We start from the raw sequence: 22,534 nt of genomic DNA, 5'->3' as shown, positions 1-22,534 counted from the left end.
AATGTAATTCGGGATTTCAAAACCGAAATAAATTTGAGGAGCAGCTAGATCGTCATTCATTAAGTTGGGAGAGCTCGGATTCCGGCTCGTGCATTTTCGGTTTTACACGAGGCTGGTCTTCGCAACATTTAACAGAGCCGACTCACCAACACGCCAAAAGAAAAACACCCGTAGCTACCCGCAGACCGGCATACACAAGAGATACCAAACAATAAAACAATGAAATGGGAAGATGTGACGTTGGTCGGCTCGCACAAGCCTACACAAGTTAACTGCGCGTGCGCGCGCAAAGACACTTATCGGTGTTAGTTTTTGCACCGCATAGTGTCGACGGTTTGTTTATACCGTTCTAACCTCAAAATCTCAACGTTGACACGATTTTTTCGCCTTTCGTGGTATAAAATACTGTTCGATATTTGTGTGAGAGGTGATTTTTAGCGAATGAGACTTTTCTCACTAGAACGTCTCATTCGCTAAATAATCACCTCTCACACGCTTATCGAAATGTACTATTCTCGCACCGGCTTAGTGTTTGATATTACACTGTCCTGTGAAATTTCGCATCTAGATTAAGATTTTCACATCTCCTCGGTGTAATTCGTTAGTATTTTCAACACTGAGAAGTTGAGAGTTCGTAAATTTACCAACTGTACACCGAAGAAGTGTATTTTAGTAGGAAAAATGCTTTTTCGCACCAAAGCATCGCACAGTATCATTACAACTTCGCACTTCGGTGTGACCTTTTACGAATTTTTTGTAACAGTGTAGACTGTAGGTGATTTTGAATAGTAAATTCCTGATCCAGCCCACTGTGCGTCTGGGAGTCTAGGGCGCGCGCCTATAAAATCTCGCGCTTCGCGCTGGATAATATATTTCTCGCGCGCTTTGCGCTCGGTCTTCGAACTTCCTTCACATTTGTACAGAGACCTTCTATGATCAAATGTCATTGACGACTTTAACTTGGTGATTGTAAATTCTCTTCTGTTAAAGCTCCTTCGGCCCTTGACGAACACATTCTCGCCACATATCTTATGCTTTGTACTAAGCTTTGTCAAAAATTTGAATTATATCATTTAATATAACAGATTTGAACTTAATCTGAATTTAAAAAAGTTCGTACATTGCATAAAGCCGAATACGTAGCATAAAATACGTGATCAGAATGTGTTCTTTAAGTCCGCAGAGCTTTAACAAAAGAGAATTCACAATCAATATTGCAAAATAATTAAAATAATTTATTTGTCATTATTACTTTCGTTTTTCATACTGTTACATTCAAGATAAATTTATATTATTATAATTCATAATATGCATTGATATTGAAACGTATATATTTGCATTGCCTTGGTTTTACAATTAAAAAAAATACGCATCTTGTAAAAAAACAATTTGGTTAATTAACATTTTATAGCATTGTGTGTCTTTTGTCCAAAAACTTAATTTGTTTACTTTAAAGGTTATTTTTTACGATTTAACGAAAAAATTCGTATCCTATCAAAAAATAATTCAGGACAAATTTGTAGAACTTTTTTGAGTGAACAACTTTTGTTTATTTATTTTTCCATGCCTTGTGTTAAAAAAAAATAGTATTAAAGTTATTTTTTACAATAAAAAAACGACACGTTCTACAAAAAATCATATAACAATAAATTTGTAGTTCCTTTTGGTATGAACAACAAAATTTTTTTTCGTAGCTTGTGTCGTTCACCCAAAAATTTAATTTTTTTATTTTTAATGTTATTTTTAACGATTGAAACAAAATCTACGAACCCTGTCAAAAAATGATTAGGGAAAAATGTGGATCTCTTTTTTTGGGTGAACAACTTTTGTCTATCATTTTTTTTCGTACCTTTTGTCATTCTGTCAAAAAAAATTTATTTTTAAATTCATTTTTCATCATTAAAACCAAAAATACGTGCCCTAACAAAAAAGTATTGATAAAAAATGTGTCGACGTGTTATAGGTGCAAAATTTTGGTTTATTTTTTTCGCAGCTTGAGTCGTTTTTCCAAGAACTGATTTTTTTATTTTCAATGTTATTTTTCTCGATTAAAAAAACTAAGGATCCTAAAAAAATGATTAATAAAAAAATGGAGCTTTTTTAAGGTGAATAACTTTTGAATGTAAACAAATAACATGCAGCAACGAAAGATGTAAAAGCCCAGTGGGCACCTGGACGTCCTAAAGACGTCCTTAGAATGTACCTCTACGATACATGATTATTCAAGATTATTCAAGTTATTCAAGTTTTGCACCATAAATATGAATTTAGCCCTTTTCTTGATTATTTTTTATAACTTACGTTGGAAACTAAGACTGTTTTCAAGCCAGACACATAATTTTGAACTATTTTTCTAAATAAATTAATTTAATGTGTCATTAATAAACTTTGAGCTTTTTTTGAATTTGACAATGAAATAAATTTCCCAAGGAGAATTAATTAAATTGTCAAGCAACATTGACGTCGAAATACTCATAAATTCTTGGAAACATTTGTCTAACACAAATTTAAACGTGTCATTCAGATTGCTTTTTAAATTTTGTTTCGTAATAACAAATCATTCTAGTATTTTGGGCTTTTAGCCAGAAGTTAAGTAGCTGTAAATTCAATATATCAATTTATCACAAAACTGGAACACACTTTTCGTCTTTATTTTCTGTATAGGTTAAAATAGAAAATCTGGAATTATTAGATTTTAAATTATAAAAAATCTGCCCGCGTTGCGGGCACACTGTTATCGCGCGCCGCGCGCGCGGCTCGCTAGTTTGGGTGCGCCTAGGGTGCGCGACTGTTGGTTCTCGCGCTTCGCGCTCGATACATTTACTTTGCGCTATGCGCTTAGTCTTTTGTGAACAGACTTTTTGAAACTAAAGGTCAAAGCATCGACAACAGTAATTTGGTGATTGTTAATTCTCTTTCGTTAAAGCTCCTTCGGTTTGAACGATTTTTGAATCTTGAAAAAAGGGGTCTCAAAAATATTCAAAATGCGCTGAAATTTTGAATTTATATAAAAAATGGCTAGCTAACGAGCTTGACCTTTAGTTTAGGAAACTAAAAGATTTTCCCAAAGGCCAATCAAATATATTACTTTTTTCAAAAGTAATCGTGCTCACAGACATACAGACATACAGACATTCGTAAAAACCTGTTTTTTGGATTCAGGGGGTCTCAAACCTTGTACATTTGACAATAAATAGGGGGGGGGTCAAATTTTACACAAATCTAATACATTCTCTGATGCGAATGTAAAAAAAGTATTTCAAAACTTGGAGCCTTTTTTTCTCTTCATATTGATAATAATAAGTTTATTTAACTTTAATCTTTTAAATGTTGTGTTATGTCGAAATTATATTTAAATAATTATTATTATTTACAATATTAATAATAATAGAAGTGACCAGTAATAATTTTCGATTAGGTTACATTTTTCAGGCAGGACATCTTATTAGAAATGAGTGGAAATTGCATCATTTTTAATTTAAAGCGCTCAAAATTGAACAATTTTATTTTAATTAAAGAATCTAGAAATTGATAGATTTCAGATTGAAATTTTGAAAATTGGACAATTTCAAAATGTTCAAAACTGGATCATTTCAGACTGGAATTTTGAATACTGCACCATGTAAAATTCTAAGTAAGTGTAATTTTATTATTTCTCATTAAAACCTTTCAAATTTAAATACTAAAAATTGTAAACCTTTTAATTTAAATCATTTTTAATTCGAAACCATTAAAATTTCACATAATGAAATTGGGAACTAAATTGAACAATTCAATATTAAAATTTATTGAGAAATTTTTCTAGAATCAAATAAGAAATACGTGGTCTTTAAATGTAAATCGTTTCAAAATTGAAAATGATTAGATAGTTGCTTATAATTTTCTAAATGCAACCATTTCAATTTTTTTCAAAAATTTTAACTTTTGAGGGGATTAATTGAAAATCCTGTGTTCAACATGAACATTTGTATAATCAATAAATGAGTTATTAATTTCAGATAGTTTAATTTTTATATTTTATTTTTATTTTTAGCAATACACTTTGTAATTTTTTCATTTTTAACACTTTATTTAGAATTATTTTTCATTCTCAAAATTTGTTAATCAAATATTTTTCAATTTAAAAAAAGTAATTTTTTTTAATTTTAACTAAAAATTCGACAATTTTAAGATATTATAAAGAAAATAAAAAAAGAATACAAAACAAGATCTCTATGATTCCAATTTTTAAAATTACACAATCTTATACTTGAATTTGCTACATTATTTTCCTTTTTTTTATTGCTTTGCTTTTATTTTCAACATTGAATCTAGAATATTCAAATCTAAAATGACTATATTTCAAACGGACTAAAATTGAAATAAAAGGCCGTTTAAAAATGCGTAACACTTTTTTTCTGAGAATGTTGAACATGCCCCCATCCGCCCTACGTTACGCATTTTTCATAGTGAGCCCCCCTAGAGGCGATACGTATTTTTTGAACGGTCTCTAATACAATTTGAAATATTTTTATCTAAAATTATTAAACATGAAACTGACTATCAGGGCTTCCAAACAATTTCCTTAAGTTGCGAAAAAGAGTAGAAAAGTTTAAAGTAAAATGTTTCAAGCTGCTAAGATTAAAAATAACAACAAAAAACGAGTAAATTCAAGAAATATTTAGAAAATTTTAGTAGATTAAAAAAGAATCTTGAACTGTAACAGTTTTGAAAAAATTCATATTTTTTTTAAAAAGATTTCCTACCAAAACTTTAGAAGCTTCAAAAAATTTGTTGCAAGGTTTTAGGTGATAACAAAATTTTCTAAAAATTCCTAGGAAAAGTTGGAAGATTTTAAGGCATTTTTTACATTTGAATGTTTTTTCAAAAGTTTGAGAAAAATTTTGGTGATCTAAAAACATTTTTATGAACTGAAGTTTTGAATAGATTTAAAATATTTAAAAAACTTGAAGGCGTTTCCGAAAATCTGTCAAATACATTTTTTAATCAGCTAATAACCTAGTTGAGAATTAGTTCCATTAAGGCACAATTATGAGAAAATATTGTCTTAAGTGAATCTTTTATCGAATTACTAGCAAAATAGTGTCGTTGCTCAAAAAAAGTGTGAACCAGTGCGATTAATGTGGTGAGTCCGAGGACTGGATTTCATTTCACGAGAACATAAAAAAGTGGAACAGATTCATAATTTTATAATGACACTTGGAACTTGTTAGAATTTATGCGGGAAAGACGATGTTTATTCAGAAGTAAAATGCCTTAGGGTGAGTACTGCGGGTAAGGAACAAATTGGACTCTTGCCCGACCCTTTACACTTGTTTCATTTCTCAAGATAATTACCGAGCGAATAAGAAAATCCCAGAGTATTTTTAGACACGACAAAATGAGTTTTTAGTCGAAACATACAAAGCCACCTAAAACTTAAGATCCAAGAATACGCCGCATGCCTTTCAGTCTTTTCTCTGACGAAAATAATCTTATCCAGCTCTTTTCTTTTCAATATACATACTTATCATTTTTACTTCTTTGGCTTACGAAAAAGTTTCATAGGAAATTCAGTATTCAATAATGAATTTCTTATAACTTTTTCGCGATTCTGTGAAAATAATTTCAGAAAATCAGTATAAGAAAATCATAATTAAAATCGCTAATGTTTAAAATATAGAAAGATTGGATGCAAGGATAGAGAGAATGTAATCGATTTATACTGATTACGAGGGATTTTCACGGACATTTATGGCTTTTCAATGTGTTTTGTGGGATTTGCAAATATTTACTTTAATTTTAAAGGGTTTCGACGGATTCCGAGGGATTTAAAGAGATTTCAAAGAATTTTGTAGGATTTCAAAAGATTTAAAACTCGATTTTGAGGGATTTCTAGAGAAATTGGAAAAATAAATGCAGTTATATTTTAAAATATTCCTAGTGATTTCAAATATTTTAGGGGATTTTACGAAATTTGAAAAAATTCCAAGAAATTCCAATTAATTTCAAGAGTTTAATAAAAGTTCAAGGGATTTTAAAAGATTTTGTAGGATTTCGAAAGATTTTACGCTCGATTTTCAGGGATTACTGAAGAACTTTCAAAATGTAAATGACATTCTAAGGGATTCTTAGCGATTCCAAAGATTTTAAGGTATTTTAAGATATTTAAAAGAATTTAATAAGTCTTAAACAATTTAATTGAATCTCTAAGGAATTTAAGGGTTTTAAAAAATTTCTGAAGATTTAAACCGGTTTTAGGAGAAGTTTAACGAATCATTTTTAATTGATTTATATCGAAGCGATTTCAAAATAATTCTACTTATTTTAATAAATGTTTACGTTTAAAGCAGATTTCAATGGATTTACGGGATTTCCGCAAATCTCTGTGGAACTTCAGATAAAAGAATTATATAGTATTTCAAAGAATTTCATGTATATTTAAATGTTTTAAAAGATTTACAATATTTACAATATTTTTTACAATATTTAGTCTACGGATTTCCAAACATTTTCACTAGTTTTGAAGGATTTCAATGCTTTTAAAGTTGATATGTTGATATGTAAAATAATGTAGGCACTCAAACTATTTTTAATTTAAGTTCAAGAGCATTGAGGAGTGTTGTTTCAAAATATTAATTATAGTAAAGATAAAATGAAAAATCTTTGAAATAGATATTTAATTATGCTCGTAAGTTTTCATTCCTTAATTTATTATCAATGGTGGAATTTTTAAAGAAGAAAATATTCTGGAATAAGGAAACAAAAACAGAACTTAAAAAAATACTTTGAATAATTCAGGACCTGTACAGAAAAGACAAAAAAGACAATAAATTATGAGAATAAGGCATCAAAATGTAAAGCTACTGATAAAAATACATTTAAAAAAATGAGAACACGAATATTTTTCAAATGTTTTTGTTATTTTCAATCTTTGACCTTAAAATATGTGGAAAATGTGAAAACCGCAAACAGAAGATGTTACTCGATATTAGATTGGTACAGCTAAGTTAGCTGTTGTCGTGCCAGAAATCAGGTCCCTGGAAAGACAAAGTTTTCTATGAAAAATGTTTCTATGTCTTACAAAAGAAAAACGTTCTTTGTATGAAAGAAGTTCGAAACTTATAAAAAATAATCATTAACTAGTATTTTTTGTAATTTAATTTTCTCTTACTGTCGCTTCTTATCAATTTTTTAAAAAATTTTGAATTTCAATCAGTCTCGGCTTATTTTTGCGAGGAAAACATTCCCTACAAATTTACTGTTTACAATTTGGAAAATAAGTGAATAATCTTCAAATATAATTATTTGTTAAGAAACTTTTCGTTAAAAAACTGGTTTACCAATTAAAAAAAAATTTAATTGGTAACAGAGTTGTCGAGAATGTCTTCCCTGAAAAAAGCCATAATTTATTAAAATTTAACCATTTTTTTCAATTTGTAAGAAGAAGAAATATGAAAAAGTTCATTTACAAAAAAAAATTAATGTTCTACATTATAAAAAAAGATATTGCAAAATAGGGCGAAGTAAAAATACTAAATAAATCGAATCATTTAAGCAGAGGGAAACAATTGGTATGGCATCCAAAAAAAGTAAAAAAAGTAAAAAAAAAGGAATTTTAGTATTTTTTCCCCCACTGTTTTGGAACGTTTTAAATAAGAAATTTGTTCCCATGAAATAAAATGTTGATCTGTTTCTTTTGTTTAAGCTGAAGAAATTTAGGGTTCAACATATTCAACTTTTTCCCAAAAATTCTGCATTTGACTAGATAACATTTCTTTTGGTACACTTTCAAAAAATTATAAATTCAACAAAATATATTTTTTTATTTATAATTTTCTAATAAGGTTAGATACTAAAAACTGTACATATAAATATTAAACATAATTTTTTACCAGTATTGGTAAAAAACTTCTATTAAGCAGTTTTTTTAGTTTTCAAAAATTTTAATCTTCCAATCTCACGATATTAGGAAGTTTCAAAATAACCGAATTCAAATTTTTACATTCTCATCGGAGAAGGTATTAGATTTGTGTAAAATTTGACACCCCCAGTTTTTGTCAAATGCCCACGTTTTGAGACCCCCTGAATCCGAAAAACAGGTTTTTACGAATGTGTCTGGCTGTATGTCTGTCTGTATGTCTGTATGTATGCCTGTCTGTCTGTGAACACGATAACTTTTGACCAAATTAATCTATTAGACTACCCTTCAGGTACACTCATTTAGTGTCCTAAGCTAAAGGTCAAGTTCGTTAGCCAGCCATTTTGGATGAAAATTCAAAAAGTGGGCACATTTTGAATATTTTTGAGACCACTTTTTTCAAAATTCCAAAATTCTCTGTACGGATATTCATAATATTCAAAAAGTCTAACAGTTTATCCTTATGATTTTTTTCAAAAAATCAAAAATTACCAGAATTATAGTATTTACAAAATTCCAAAAAAGACACGAAAATTAACATTTTATGCCAAATAACGCACCATGCGAAAAAAAGTCAAGAAAAGAAAAATGTTGCTTTTTGAATGCCCTACAATATTATCATAACAACTTTTTGAACTCTTTTGAAAAATCAAAAATTCAAATTTTGACAGCATACAAAATAATGAAAAATCCATAAATTACATTTTTCGGCTAAACTGTGCAAAATACGGTAAAAGATGAATATATAAAAATTGTGCCTTTTTAAAAGATCTACAAATTTGTTTACCAGCCCCTTTTGGAGAGGATGCGTATTCTTGTCTTTAATCATGAAAAACGTCATTAACAGTACAAAAAATGTGCCCGCTGCGTGGGCATTTGTAAGGATTCTTAAAATAATAAATAGTTTTTCATTATAATAGCCAGGCGGAAAAATGATATATAGTTTATATACAGTGTGAAGTATTATATGTAATATTCATTTATTTGATAGAAAAAATGCATAAAAGACATGAATATTATGTATAATATTTCACACTATGTATACAGACTATACATAGGTTTTCTGCCTGGGATAGCGTTATTTTGCAAGTATTTATTTGTAGGATGTGAATTATTTATTAGTAAAGTTGAATTATTTGTTAAAGTATGGTTTCTCATTCAAATTATAAATTTTATAGTCATTCTATTCGACTGATGATTCGAATTGAAAACAACACTAATTATATATTATTATATTAAAACTGAAAAATTATTTCTTTTTCATATAAGATTATGTCCCAAAATAGATAGTAAATAAAGTATAATTTTCACTTTTTCCTTGGATGCCTAGTAAAAATATTGAAATGGCAAATTAATGAAAAAGGAACACATTTTGCACAAGTTCTTATTACTTTATAATTACCCTTAAATTTGAAAGAAAACTAAATGGTGAAATTTTTAATGGCAAGCAATATTACAGTATCAAACATTTTTTAATTTTCTTAGCATATAAAACGTTACTACTTTTATTTCAACCAGTGAGAAGAAGGGAAAATAATTTTACATAATATCTTTATTGCGCACTCTAAACTGCGCATATAGATTTTACCATACTATCTGAGACTTTGTGCAATATCTATTTATTGAAATTTCGTTTTTCTTTGTTGTTGAAAGCCAATCTTTTTTAGTTGGAAATTCATCTGTTTGGTTCAAGTCACATTTTTTAGCAGAAAATTATATTTCTAGAAAATCGTTTTTTGTTTGATTGAAAGTTAATAACTCAACTTTTTGGTTGAAAAATCATCTTTTTTGGCTGAACATTCAACTGGTTGTTTAGAAGTTAAATTAGTTTGTTAAAAATTAATTTTTTAGTTCAAGATTCAATATTTTAGTTTAAAATTAATATTGTTTGTCGAAAATTGAACTATTTTGTTAAAAATTCGTTTTTCTTGATGGAAATTGATGGATTTTTATTTGGGAATTTATCTATTTGATTTTTTTATTTGTTGTAAATTGATCTTTTGTAGTTTCAAATTCAATAGTTAGGATTAATTAAAATGTCCGATTTCATCAGTGAATTCAATTGAATGATTTGAAAAATCACTTTTAACTTATTTGTCAGCCGTTGAATCCGTATTAGTTGAAACAGTGAAAATTGTCTACGAATCAGTCAGTTCTAATTCAAATTTAGATTAAATCAAAAAGTTTCAAATCTTTTACTAAAAATAATTCAAGATTTATAAAATTTTGGTATATCCGCTCAAGATTCCAATATTTTTGTATAGAGTCGATGCTAAAAGATAACATTCACTTTTACAGATTCTGGACTATTTCTACATAGTATGGGATCCGAAGAGAAGAGTGAGCATCCATTTTAGGTCCTGGTGATTTAAAGATTGATTCTTGTGCAGAATGTTCTACTGATTCCGAATATATCAGGTGCACATAGCGAATTCCGGGTAGTTTTGTTGTTATTTGACATACATTTGTCATTTGATATATTCATTTAAAGAAGTGTGATATGCAAAAATTTTGTTAATAGTTTATGTTGATTTAATTGACAGTTTTCGATAAAAACAATAAAATAACTTTTTAATGAAAAGCCATTTCTACAGTACATTTTTTATCATTTCACAATTTTTTTTCTGAAATCATATAGAACTAGCTGAGACAATGATAATTTGTTTTGAAATTTTTTTGATTGCGCTATTGGTTTAGAAAATTCTATTAAGCAGGATGTTTGCGCGTGTGCGCTTATGTGTGAGGTTGCGGTTCAGATTGCAAACCTGCAACTTCCGAGCCCCCCCCCCCCCTCTAGCTGCCTGGCCATTCAATGCTCTTACTAACACTCGTACACACAGACGTGAAAACTTTGTATTTAATAAGAATTTTTTCAAAACTAAACTAATAGCCTAATTGAAAAAACGACAAAACCAATTATATTTGCCTTAGTTAGTTCTGTATGATTCCAGAAAAAAATGGTTAAATGATAAAAAATGTACTGTAGAAATAGTTTTTTATTAAAACACTATTTTTTTTTCTCGAAAACTATAAATTAAATCATCATATACTATGAACAAAATTTGTGCATATCACACTTCTTTAAATGAATATGGAAAAATATTTTAAAACTTTAATAATTTTCAGAGATATGACATTTTTTATCTAAACACACAAAATGTCAAATAACAAGAAAACGACCCGGAATTCGCTATGTGAACCCGATATATTCGGAATCAGGAGAACATTCTGCACAAGAGTCAATCATCAAATCATCAGGACCTAAAATGGATGCTCAAGTGCTCTTGGATCTCAGACTAATAAGTTTCATAACTGTTCCTACGCTTGGAAGTGGAAACTGACTCACTGATGATCTACTTACGTGCCAAATGAGTGACATATGCTTGAACATGAGACACTCGGTGTTATCGCAGCACATACACGTGAGTTTCGAAAAATTACTCATAATTTGACATCTGTAACAGAGGTCACACATTAAAAAAGTTGTAATTAAGTCACTTGATTACATTTTTGGGGCCGTCCATAATCTTCCTTAAGAATTTTAAGATATTTTTGACCCCCCTTTCTCTTTGTCAACCCTAGTTCAGACTTACTCCCCCCCCCCCCTCCATACAAAGTAAATTAGCCCAAAATTCTCTCAAAACAGATTGAAAATTCGTCTTTTTTGTTTAAATTTCACTAGTTGAAAATTCAATTTTTTTGTTGTAATTAAATTTTTAAAATTGATAATTTAACGATTCAATTTTGGGTTAAAAAATATGTTTTAGTTAGAAATTGAACTGTGTGGTTCGAGATTTATCTTTGTGGATTAAAGATTCATCATTTTGTTTGAAGATTCAACTATTTTGTTGAAAATTCAACTATTATGTTTAAAGTTCAACTTTTTGGTTATAAATTCAGCTGTTTGGGTAAAAATGAATATTTGGTTTGAAATGTTAAAAAAATTAAAATAACGTTTAATCCTTTTTATTCGAAAATTCGAACATTTATTGAAAATTCATCTTCGTCATTAGAAAATTTCGGTGTAATTATTATTGTCATATTCTTTGGATTATTCATAATAATAATAATTATATATTATATTATTATTTATTATTATATTTATAAAAAGCTGAATTAAAAGACGAATAGTTAAAAATATTTTTTTAAATTTTCAAGCTGAAAACTTCAATTTTTAACCAAAAAAAGTCATTTTCAATCGAGAAAGATGAATTTTCGACCATAAATAGAAATTTTCAACAATAGAGTTGAATTTTCGACCAAAAGAAAGAATTCTAAACAAAATAGTTCATATTTATAAATAAATTGATGAATTTTCAACCAAATTGTTATATTTTTCCGAAGACAATTGAATTTCAATCTAAAAGGATGAATTTTCTATCCAAATAGAAAAGTGTTTAACTAAACAGTTAAATTTTAAGCAAAAAAGATGCAATTTGACTTAAATATTGGAATTTTCTATCAACGAAAAAGAATTTTCAATAAATAGTCGAATGTTCCAACAAAAGAGAATAAATTTTAACCGAAAACAATAGAATTTTCTCAAAAAGAATTGAATTTTATAGCTAAAAAGTCCAATAGATTTTTGACCAAAAAATCCATTTTCAATCAAGAAAGATGAATTTTCAAAAGAAAAATAATGATTTTTGCCCTAACAGTTACATTTACAACCAACGATTTCACCTTGAAAGAAAAAAACAACTATTTTTCAAGTAAACTGTTAAATTTCCGATAAAAAATGTACTGTTTTAATATAATGCTTGAATTTTCAACAAAATAGTTGAATCTTCAACCAAAATGAAGAATTTTCAATGAAGAAAGATGAATTTTAAGCCAAATAGTTTATTTTTCAACTAAAGTAGATATTTTTAAACTAAAAATGGAATCGTTCAATTTTCAGTTTAAAAAATTAATTTTCGATAATAAAATTGAATTTTTAACCACATTGTTTTTAATCTCAAAAAGACGAACTTTGAACAAATAAGATTAATTTTCTAACGATGAATGCTGAACAAGATACATAAATTTTATACCATTTAATTTTTCTGCTTGCGAAGGATACATTTTTAAACAAAAACGGAAGTTAAATTTTTATAAAACAATTTTTTTTTAACCAAGTAGTTAAACTTTTTACCATAAGTACTAATTTTCAGAACAGAAAGTTATTTTTTAAATAAATAGTACAATTTAATCCCAAATTGCTTAATTTTTGATTGAAAAAGATTAATTTTCTGCAAAACAGTTTAATTTTCAACTCGAAAATATGAATTATCAATTCAAATGATAAATCTTCACAAAAAAATGAAATAATAAAAAAGTAATATAAGTTTAAACAAAGTAGTTGATTTCTCAACCAAAACAAATTAATTTTTAACCAAACAGTTGCATTTTTAATAAAAAAGGATAGATTTTGAACTAGACAGGATAAATTCTTATACAATTTTTCAATTAAAAAAATTAATTCTGAACCCGAAACTGTCAATTTTCAACAAAAAGGGTAATTTTTAACCACACAGTTGCATCTTTAACTAAAAAGATGAAATTTCTGCAAAAGTAGATGAATTAAAAAAAAAATTTCAACAGAATAGTTAAATTTTCAGCAAACAAATTTTTTGGAGAAGATAAATTTTCACCGCAAAAGTATGATTTTTTAATAAAATTGTTGAATTTTCAACAAAATAATAAAATCCTGATCAAAATAATAACAGTTTTAACGAAAAAAAGATGAACTCTTTACTTAAAATTTAAAAGTAGACTTTTTAAACGGAAAGAATGAACTTTCAATTTGAATTTTCAATTTTGAAAAAACGGGAAAAAGGGGTAAACTGTGAAATAAATAGGAATTCTGATCATTCATAGAGTGTGGAATAATAGTTTAAATAAATTTTAAAGTTTATTTTTATAATTCGATAACATTAAGTAAGAGAATTGGATATTTTTCTTAGAAAATATTAGCCGACAAATTGCTGTTTAAAAAGATCATGTATATTTATATTACGCAGAGGTAAGAGTATCTCACGTGAAAATTGGTTTTGACCACATAGGTGTAACCTCCTAAGTAAGACATCATTAAAGAATTGTTGACGTAGTCCCCCACCCAAAAGAATTTACGTAATTTATTCACGGCCCCTTTCGTAACTCAAAGCGTAATTCGAATTTAATGAATCTATTTTAATTCTTTTGATACTAACCGGTAAAATCTATGCACCACAAAAGGAGAATGAAAAGAGTTCTTATGTGTGAACTTTGCAATTTGCAATTAAAGTATCGTTACACGGTCTCCTAGGATATCCAATCGTTGTATAATGATATACTGCATGAAGAAAGAGTCCCTTACTAAAGCATGGGTAAAAAATGTTAAAAAAGTTTTCAAGAATAAAACATGTACCCATGCTAAAATTAAATGATGAATCCAACTTGCATAGTTAAAATTGAATTAAAAAAAAAAATATCGAGTTCTCTCTTTTCACCATTTCAAATAAATTCGCCTAGCCTTAAGCGCTTGTTCAAACCAAAATTCATAATTGGACCCGAAGGTCAAAACTGTACACATGGTTTCAGAGGTAAGTGTCAGAAATATCTTACAATTGGTTTAAATCGATAAGTCCTAGTATGTATACCATTAACCCATTTCCCTTTCGGGGTAGTAAAGGTAATGAGGAAGTGAGCGTGAGGAAGGGAGTCATGTGGGGAGTAATGTGAGGAAGTGGATATAGATTTTTCAGATTGATTTAGAATTCTCTTGTTCTTTATTTAAATAATACGTTCGTTTCGCAACACTGCTCTGACCCAGGTTGCTGATCAAGCTCTTTAGCAATCACCCCAAGTGAAGAGCCTCACAAATTCGTTATGTAAGGTTCCCCAATTGACTCCATTAATGTCCAAGGCTTTTTGTTTTAGGCGTCCTTCACTTTACTGACACTCTTATGTCTGTCCGAATTAGGGCCTCATTCACACATTATAACCATTCTTTCCGCGGTCTGCCTCTGGGCACGCTGCTATTTCCGTTACATTAATACACATGTTTCATTAATCATTCATCTGGCATTCTCTCAATATGTCTGAACCTTCTTAGCAAATTTCTTTCACATATGTAAACTAGTGTTTCCTCCACACAATACTCTTTCATGATTATCTCATCACTAACTTTCCCCATCAGTGCTTTGTCACATATGATGCGCAGGAATTTCATGTTAATAGCGTTAATGTTACTCTTATCCTTTTCTTGATAGGTCCACGCCTCGCTACCGCACAATACATTTGGTATAAATATAGAATTATGGATACCCTTTGAGCTTTATTTGATATATTTTTGCTTGTGATAATGGGCCCTGCTCTACCGGTAACTTTCTTATCCTCTTTTATGCGCCTATCTGATTGCTTATCTATCTTGCCGTCCCTGGTGAATAAGCTACCAAGGTATACGAACTAATCAACTATTCCAATTCTATCATGATTTAATACAGTGTTGCATACTGTTTTCTCATTCATTCCTTCGAACACCATAGTTTTTGTTTTATTTACGTCAATGTTGAGGTCCTTGTTCTCCATGCTTGTATTCCTATTGATCAGCATTCTTTGCAAGTCTTCGAGTGTCTCTGCCATAACAACCTTATCATTTGCAAACGCTAACCCACGTACCCTTATTGTTTTGAAATCCACACCTTCTACGTCGAAAAGAGCCATTCTTAAACACTTGTCCATGAATAATATAAATAACCATGAAGACATAACGCATCCTTGCCTAACTCCTTGAATAATATCGAAACAGTTACTTTATTTCCCATTTACCATTGACTTCATACTCTTTCAGGACTTCCCGAAGCTTACTTCTATCTACCTTGCCAAAAGCTTTTTCTAGATCGAAAAATGCACAGAAAACATTTTTCCTACTCTCAAACTTTCTTCTGTCATCTGTCTTAAGCTAAATATCTGATCCGTTCATGGTCTTCCTGGCATAAACCCAATTTTGACTTCACATATCTTTTCTTCTGTGATTTTCATTACCCTATGAAGAAGTATTTTTAAGTATATTTCACTCACAGTACTAATTACGCTGATCCCTTTGTAATGATTGGAGTTGCTTTTATCATCCTTTTCTTTGTATATTGGTACGATAACCGCTCTTTTCAGTCATCTGGAACTTCTCACATCTCGATAAATAAATTTGTCGATTCGCACAATAGTTGCCACCGTATTGAAGCATTTAAGTGTGTTTAGGCGTTTAAGAGCATTTAAGTGTGTTTATACTGTCTGCGCCAACAGCCTTACCATTTTTCTAAGTTCTTAATTATATCCCTAACTTCAGACAAAAGATTATTCAAATGGAGTTTTCTAAAGTATCCTGTTCTATATCGCAGTTGCTCTTTTTGTGTCTGTAATCGTTTACAAGTCTATGTCTCTCATCATCGTTAATGCCCTTAATATTCCACTCTCTGTCATAGGCTTCTCTCTTTTCTTGGACGGCTATTTGGATTTCATCATTCCACCACGCATCATCAGACATTCTTCCTACATTCGCCGTACCACACACTTTAATCGTACTCCTAACGATGACATCTTGGACCTTAGCCGATGCGCTACAATTCTTGCGCAAAAAAAACAAACGCTGCTAAAGAAAAACACACTGCGTGTAGATTGACAGTCACGCGAGTGAAAAAACATTGTGCTTGTATATTGACAAGATTGGCGTCCCATGATAGCGTCAATCTATGCGCAAAACGTCAAAACCATAGATATTTCAGCCCATGATATTCTCCTAGTAATCCACAGAAACACTGCTATTGACTGGTATGTCAGGAGATTTTAGGTCTTGCATTTTTGCGTAAAGATTCACACTACCATGGGACAACATCCTCAAGAAGAAGTCAACGTAACGTTATTTCAGCAATGTCGAGCGACTTCAACCGTACTTTCATGACTTCGTTTGACTCTAGTTCTTGAATTCATTAGTTGTTGACTTCGATGAATTCAAGCGATGACTGTCGACTTCGTGCTGACTTCATGACTCGGGTTGACTCGGTGCGTACTGTGTATTGCAGCGTCGTGATGCCCCTTTCGACTTTGTGTATGCCACTCAATCCCGATGTTTGTCGAGTTAGCGCAATAACTTTAGATAATTGCACCAATGTCCTATTTCTATTTTGCTGCTAATTATTTGTGTAAAAAATAATTTTTTCATTCTTTTTTTATTATTAAAGATTAAATGTCTTGATAACTTGAAATCATATTAGCAACGCAACAATGTCAATAATAACGGTATCAAAGAGCTAAATGGTTGAGAATTGTCTGCTTTAAAGCCGACAATTAGTTAAACACAAAATTGGCCGCATTTTTTTATAAAATATTTTCAGGTTTCTTTATATGGATGTCTTAAAATCTTGGTATAAAGTAAGCGAAACATGAAATATTAATTAATTTAAAAAGTGCGGAAATATTTTTTACAAAATAAAAAAATGCGAGACAAAAAAGTTTAAAATTACTGATAGAATAACTTCGCATTTTTTAAAATTTATTTCGCTAACTTGAGTGACATTTAATAAAATACTAACGCACCCAAGTGGGGAATTTCAAGCGAAGACTTTGTCAGGCTCTTTACTTGGGGTGATTGCTACAGATATTAATCAGCAAATTGGTTTGGAGCAGTGTTGCAGAACGAGTGTGTTATTTAAATGAAGAACACGATCATTCTAGATCAATTTAGGAATTCTATGACACCTTCCCGCCGTTCCTTCCTTTTTTGTAATAATGATAATAATAATAATAATAATAATAATAATAATAATAATAGAAAAGTATAAACCGCGTTAAAAATCAGCAGGTTAAATTTTAACGCTATTCAGTGTGAGAAATGAAATTTGATGGATTTTCGGCTATTTCGTACCCGCTGAGTATGATTTTTAAATAAATTGATATAGAACCATAATAATTCAATACAGCAGTCTCGTTTTAAATATATTCATATATCTAGGAAGTAATGTACATCATTAAATCTGTGCATTTTTAGATTCTCATTTATAAGAGTGCAATGTAGAAAATCACAAAGTATTTATTTCCTATTGAAAATGAGTTATACATAACCTAAATGTGTATTATTAGAAAGGTTATTGGCTATCAAGGCATTTCCAATAAAACATACAAAGTACTTTATTTAGTCGAGAGAAAATGGAAGACGTCTAAAACATATCCAGTAAACGCATTACTTGTGGATTTTGTTTCTAGCGTAGACTTTTTGAATTATAAAATATCCATTTCCACGTGAAAATAAACGACATAACCTAAAAAACATTACAATTGAATTTCTTTGGCTATTTAATTTTTTATATAAAAAAACAACTATTTAATTGAGAGGAAGCGGACAACCTAGAAAATATTACCTGCAACTGCATTATTTGTCTATTTTATTAACAACTTACCCCCTTTTCGTCATAAGGTATTGATTTCCTTCCTACCAAAAAAGTAAGAGATAACCTTAAAATACATTTTTGAACTGTATTTTCTAATTTAGTCTTTTCACGGCCAAAATATATTTATTTAAACCGACAAAGAAGGAAATAACCTATAATTGCATAAATTGTAAATTATCTTGGCCATTCAATCTTTTTCTAACAAAAAAGTACCGTTTAGTCGAGAAAAAACGGAAGACATACAATACATAATCTAAAGATACATTATTTATAAATTGTATTTTTAACATCGCCTTTTCCCACAATAAAATATTCATTTCCCAACGAAAATAAGCGAGGTAACCAAAAAATACATTATTAGTGAAGTTTATTAGCTGTTTATTAATTTGGTTATTCAGAAATAATCATTAATAAGCATTAATGAAAAGTCATTAAATCTTGTTTATATTGTAGAATTCCATATTTTATTTCTCACTTGGTTTTTTCTTGCAAGAAATGCTGATGATAGATAGCCCACATAAAGGGAGTCTAATATATAATTGTTTCAAGAAAAAATATCAATATTGTTTTTTTTTTTTTAATTATTAATATTTTTTTATTTGTACAGAATTGTGTTTTCTGTGTCTTCACTGCATTTAGTTTCCCTGCTACACCCTACTGTTTGTAATTACCGAACGCGGAAGTGTCGATTTCGTTTGACTTCTTCCGACTTTACTCTGACTTTGTACTAATTCGTTACTGATTTCGAACGACGCTACGTTCGTATTTGCTGAGTCACTACATTGTATGACGATACTTATCTTATATTTACGACTTCTAACATAGTTTTACTGACTTAGGCATAGCTGCAACGACTTCAACGTTACGATTTCATGCTTTTCATAGCATTACCTGATTTCGTTAAGACTTCACTCAAAATTCTTACGTTCGAAACGTTCACTCCTCTCGGTCGACTGCTCGCGACTTCGGGGGTTTCCGCGATTTGTCGTTTAGTAGGCCCGAAACGAGTTTTCAGTGTAATAAGCTGCAATTTTACGAGTCGACTGTCAAAGTGGCGCGGTCACGGCTTTATCACAATTTTCATATTATTTTAATTATAGGACAATGCTAATTAGTATTGTGATCTCGTTAATTTACCACTTTATTCACAGTCAAGTTCTAAAAGTCTGATAGATTAAATTACGGTCGAATGTGATTTTCAGCATAACTTTTTTTAACAGTGTTCTATGGTTATTCCTCTGCACCAGGTGGACATGTGGATCATTTTATGCCTAAATCAAGCATTGGTAATAAATAAGCCCTTTTCTAAGCGAGCTAACTAATATTTTCCTGTTATAATTTTTTCTCGAGTCCCAACAATTACTTTGCACCCTTTCTGTTTCCGATCATGTCTCCTAGTATAATGATTGTTTCACCATGATCGCAAGCACTTACAGTATCATTTAAGCTGTCACAGAACGCATATTTCACTTCGCTCGTGTCTTCTTGTCATTATATCCCTCCATTTTCTATGTTTCTAGTATCGCATCCCTTTCTTAATCTTTCTGCCCAAAGTTCGTTTATTAGATAATACACATTTTTAGGCTTCAGTAAGAAAATTTCTAGTTTTAAAGAACAAATGGGAGAAACAGTTCTGTTATGTGCAAGATTTCAAAATTTCCGTGAGCCTGAGGCCAAACCGAAAACGCGAACAAATATGCCGACCCTACCCAATATCACTTCACACGCACTTACTTTCGAGGGATTTACAGAACTCGAGGAATTAATATAATCACAGAAAAGCGGTGGGTAATGTGACGCACATGTTATTAAAAGCTCAGTTAAAAGTTAAACATGTCGAAAACTGTAGTAAAATAATATAGAGCACGCAATTCAATATCCTATCTACCCTATGCGTATGATTATTATTGAATTTACCTCTATTAGAGTAGTTAATTATCAAGTTTCGCAAAAAGTGTGCCTGCGCCAAGTTATCCTTCCTGGCTGGCTAATGTGGCGCGCTCTTAGTGCAGTTTTGGAAAGGGAAGTAAAAGTTGTTTACCTAGTTCAATGACATTAATTTTGGGTAAATGATGGGTTTAAATAATTACTTATAAATTGTGTGCAACTTGAAGGTTATACATTATATTTTTTTAATCCGGAAAAATGCTACTGTACTTTTTCACTACTTTTTGGTCACTTTAAAAATACACACATAACACCCAAAAATAACTTTTCATAATAAGAATTGATTAATTAGCTTCATTGAGCAAATTTTTTCACTGTACAAAACAGTACACATAAAAATATACAGTACAGTAAATACCTCTTGCTATACATCAATCAATTTCTGTAAATGAGGGTGCGCCACATTAGCCGCCGCGCCATATTACCCGCAGCTCCCCTAATAAAATTTGTTGCAGGAAATTTTTTAGAGCGATCAAGTTTTGTTTAGCCAACTTCGCATCTTTAAAAAAACATGTGTTTGTCATGGAAAAACAAAAGAAAGTTTAACCGACCCGGGTGGAAATTTAAGTCGGGGCCTGGACAGTCTACGGCTGGAGAGCTCTGCTTTAAGCCGGGAGCTAGCCGGGGAGCCCGACTTTAAGTCGGGCTGTGGCGGGGGTGAGAGACAAAAAAGGTATTTAAAAAATAAATATTAAATGATTGTGAGTATTTTGAATTTAAATATTAATAGTCCTGTTTAGAGTAAATACATATATTTTATTTTTAAATATTATACTACAAATAAAATTCCTAACGCTACGGGGTATCGAACCTACATAAATACGTATACCTAAATCGTATACCTAAATCTCACGCCTAACATTCGGGAGTGCTAACCACTGTGCTAAACTGGCGAGTTCAAACTCGTTGAAAAAGCCATCAGCATAAACTACAGTTCAGACAAGTTAAAAGTACCAAATTTTAAGTTCTCTTTTTCTATTTATAAATTTAGTATCTGTAAAATGTTTATTGCCATAATTAATTTATAGTTTAATTGTAATCTCTATTTGGAAATGTTTACAATACATTTATCGCGATTTAAGATATGTATACACATGCGTTTCTTAATTAAATAGATATTTAACAATTTTATCATTGCCAATCAGCGCCCGGCCAGCTACATAGTCCGGCTAGTTCCCGACCAGAAACCTTGTTGTACCAGGACTAAACCGGGCAATTTCCACACGGGGATATTTATGTAAATTTTATCCTGTGAAGTTAATTTTTGTTGCAGAGAATCTCGTTGGAATTCAAGGAATTCAGACAGTTCATGTAATTAAGATAATTTGCAAGGAATTCATATAATCAATCAAATTCATGTATGGAAAATTTTTTATTTTTGTTACAGTCTAATACGTTTATTATTAATGTGTGACACAGAAAAAACTGAAGTTAAATTTTGTTGCATGTAAAAATTCCCGCTATTAAAGTTTACAGGCTATTCGGCAAAATACGAGTGAATTCGAGTTCTAAATCGGAACACTAGATTTAAACGAACACAGAAAAAACAAAACTTAAAATTTGTTTCAGGTACGACTTGCAATAGTTAAAAATTAAACATATTTTGGCGAAAGTTTCACCGAGGTGAGTAAATTTCGGTGAAACATGTAGAATCAGCAACAGAAAACACGAAAAAAAATTGGTCTTACTGATATATCTCCTCCGAAATAAATTAGATTATTGTAGATGCATTATAACGTACTTAATACCATTTAGCAAAAAGAACAAAAAAGCAACTGACAGGTATGAGAATCCTCAGTTCTCTCCAATCTAATGAAGTTAAATGACGATAGATAGCGCTGGGATTGCAATTCTCATTACATATCGAATAAAAATGTAGCGATCATAAAGCGAAAGATTATTCTGGCAATGTTATCATGTAGCTTTTTCGAAACAAAGAAATTTTTAATTTTCTTTTCAATGTAATTTGTCTCGGTACAAGCCTTTCTGAATTTTCATTCCCATTATAACTTTTTTAAGGAACTATCTATGAATATGAAAGAACAACAATTTCAGACGTGGGGTAGACGTAGACGAGGGTAATACGGCGGCATAACATATCAATCGGTAGAAAGAAAAATATATAAATAAATACAGGGATGCCACTCCATCCCCCTTTTTCCCTATTCCCCTTTTTTTACCCTTTTCCCCTTTTTCCCCTTAAATTTGAAAAATCCCCTTAAATCCCTAAAATCGAGAATTTTGACCCAATTTTCCCCTTTTTTCCCTTTTTTACAAAGTA

General features: G+C 30.2%; 1 protein-coding gene across 2 annotated transcripts in view; it reads left to right on the top strand.

The window, feature by feature from the left end:
* LOC117179535 overlaps positions 1 to 22,534 on the top strand; it is a 220,077-nt gene that overhangs the window by 110,713 nt on the left and 86,830 nt on the right. Inside the window, exons 3-4 of one of the 2 annotated variants that reach the window (XM_033371430.1) lie at positions 10,199 to 10,219; positions 11,232 to 11,322. The exons of the other annotated variant lie outside the window; for it this stretch is intronic. Coding sequence (XP_033227321.1) covers positions 11,280 to 11,322 — 43 coding nt within the window. The 5' untranslated portion in view covers positions 10,199 to 10,219; positions 11,232 to 11,279. The remainder of the gene's footprint in view (positions 1 to 10,198; positions 10,220 to 11,231; positions 11,323 to 22,534) is intronic. 2 annotated transcript variants of the gene reach the window in all.

Source organism: Belonocnema kinseyi, chromosome 9, assembly GCF_010883055.1.
Source record: "Belonocnema kinseyi isolate 2016_QV_RU_SX_M_011 chromosome 9, B_treatae_v1, whole genome shotgun sequence".
In the NCBI taxonomy this organism is placed as follows: Eukaryota; Metazoa; Arthropoda; class Insecta; order Hymenoptera; family Cynipidae; genus Belonocnema; species Belonocnema kinseyi.
Note: the sequence above shows the minus strand (reverse complement) of the source record. Positions and strands in the feature narration are given on the sequence as shown.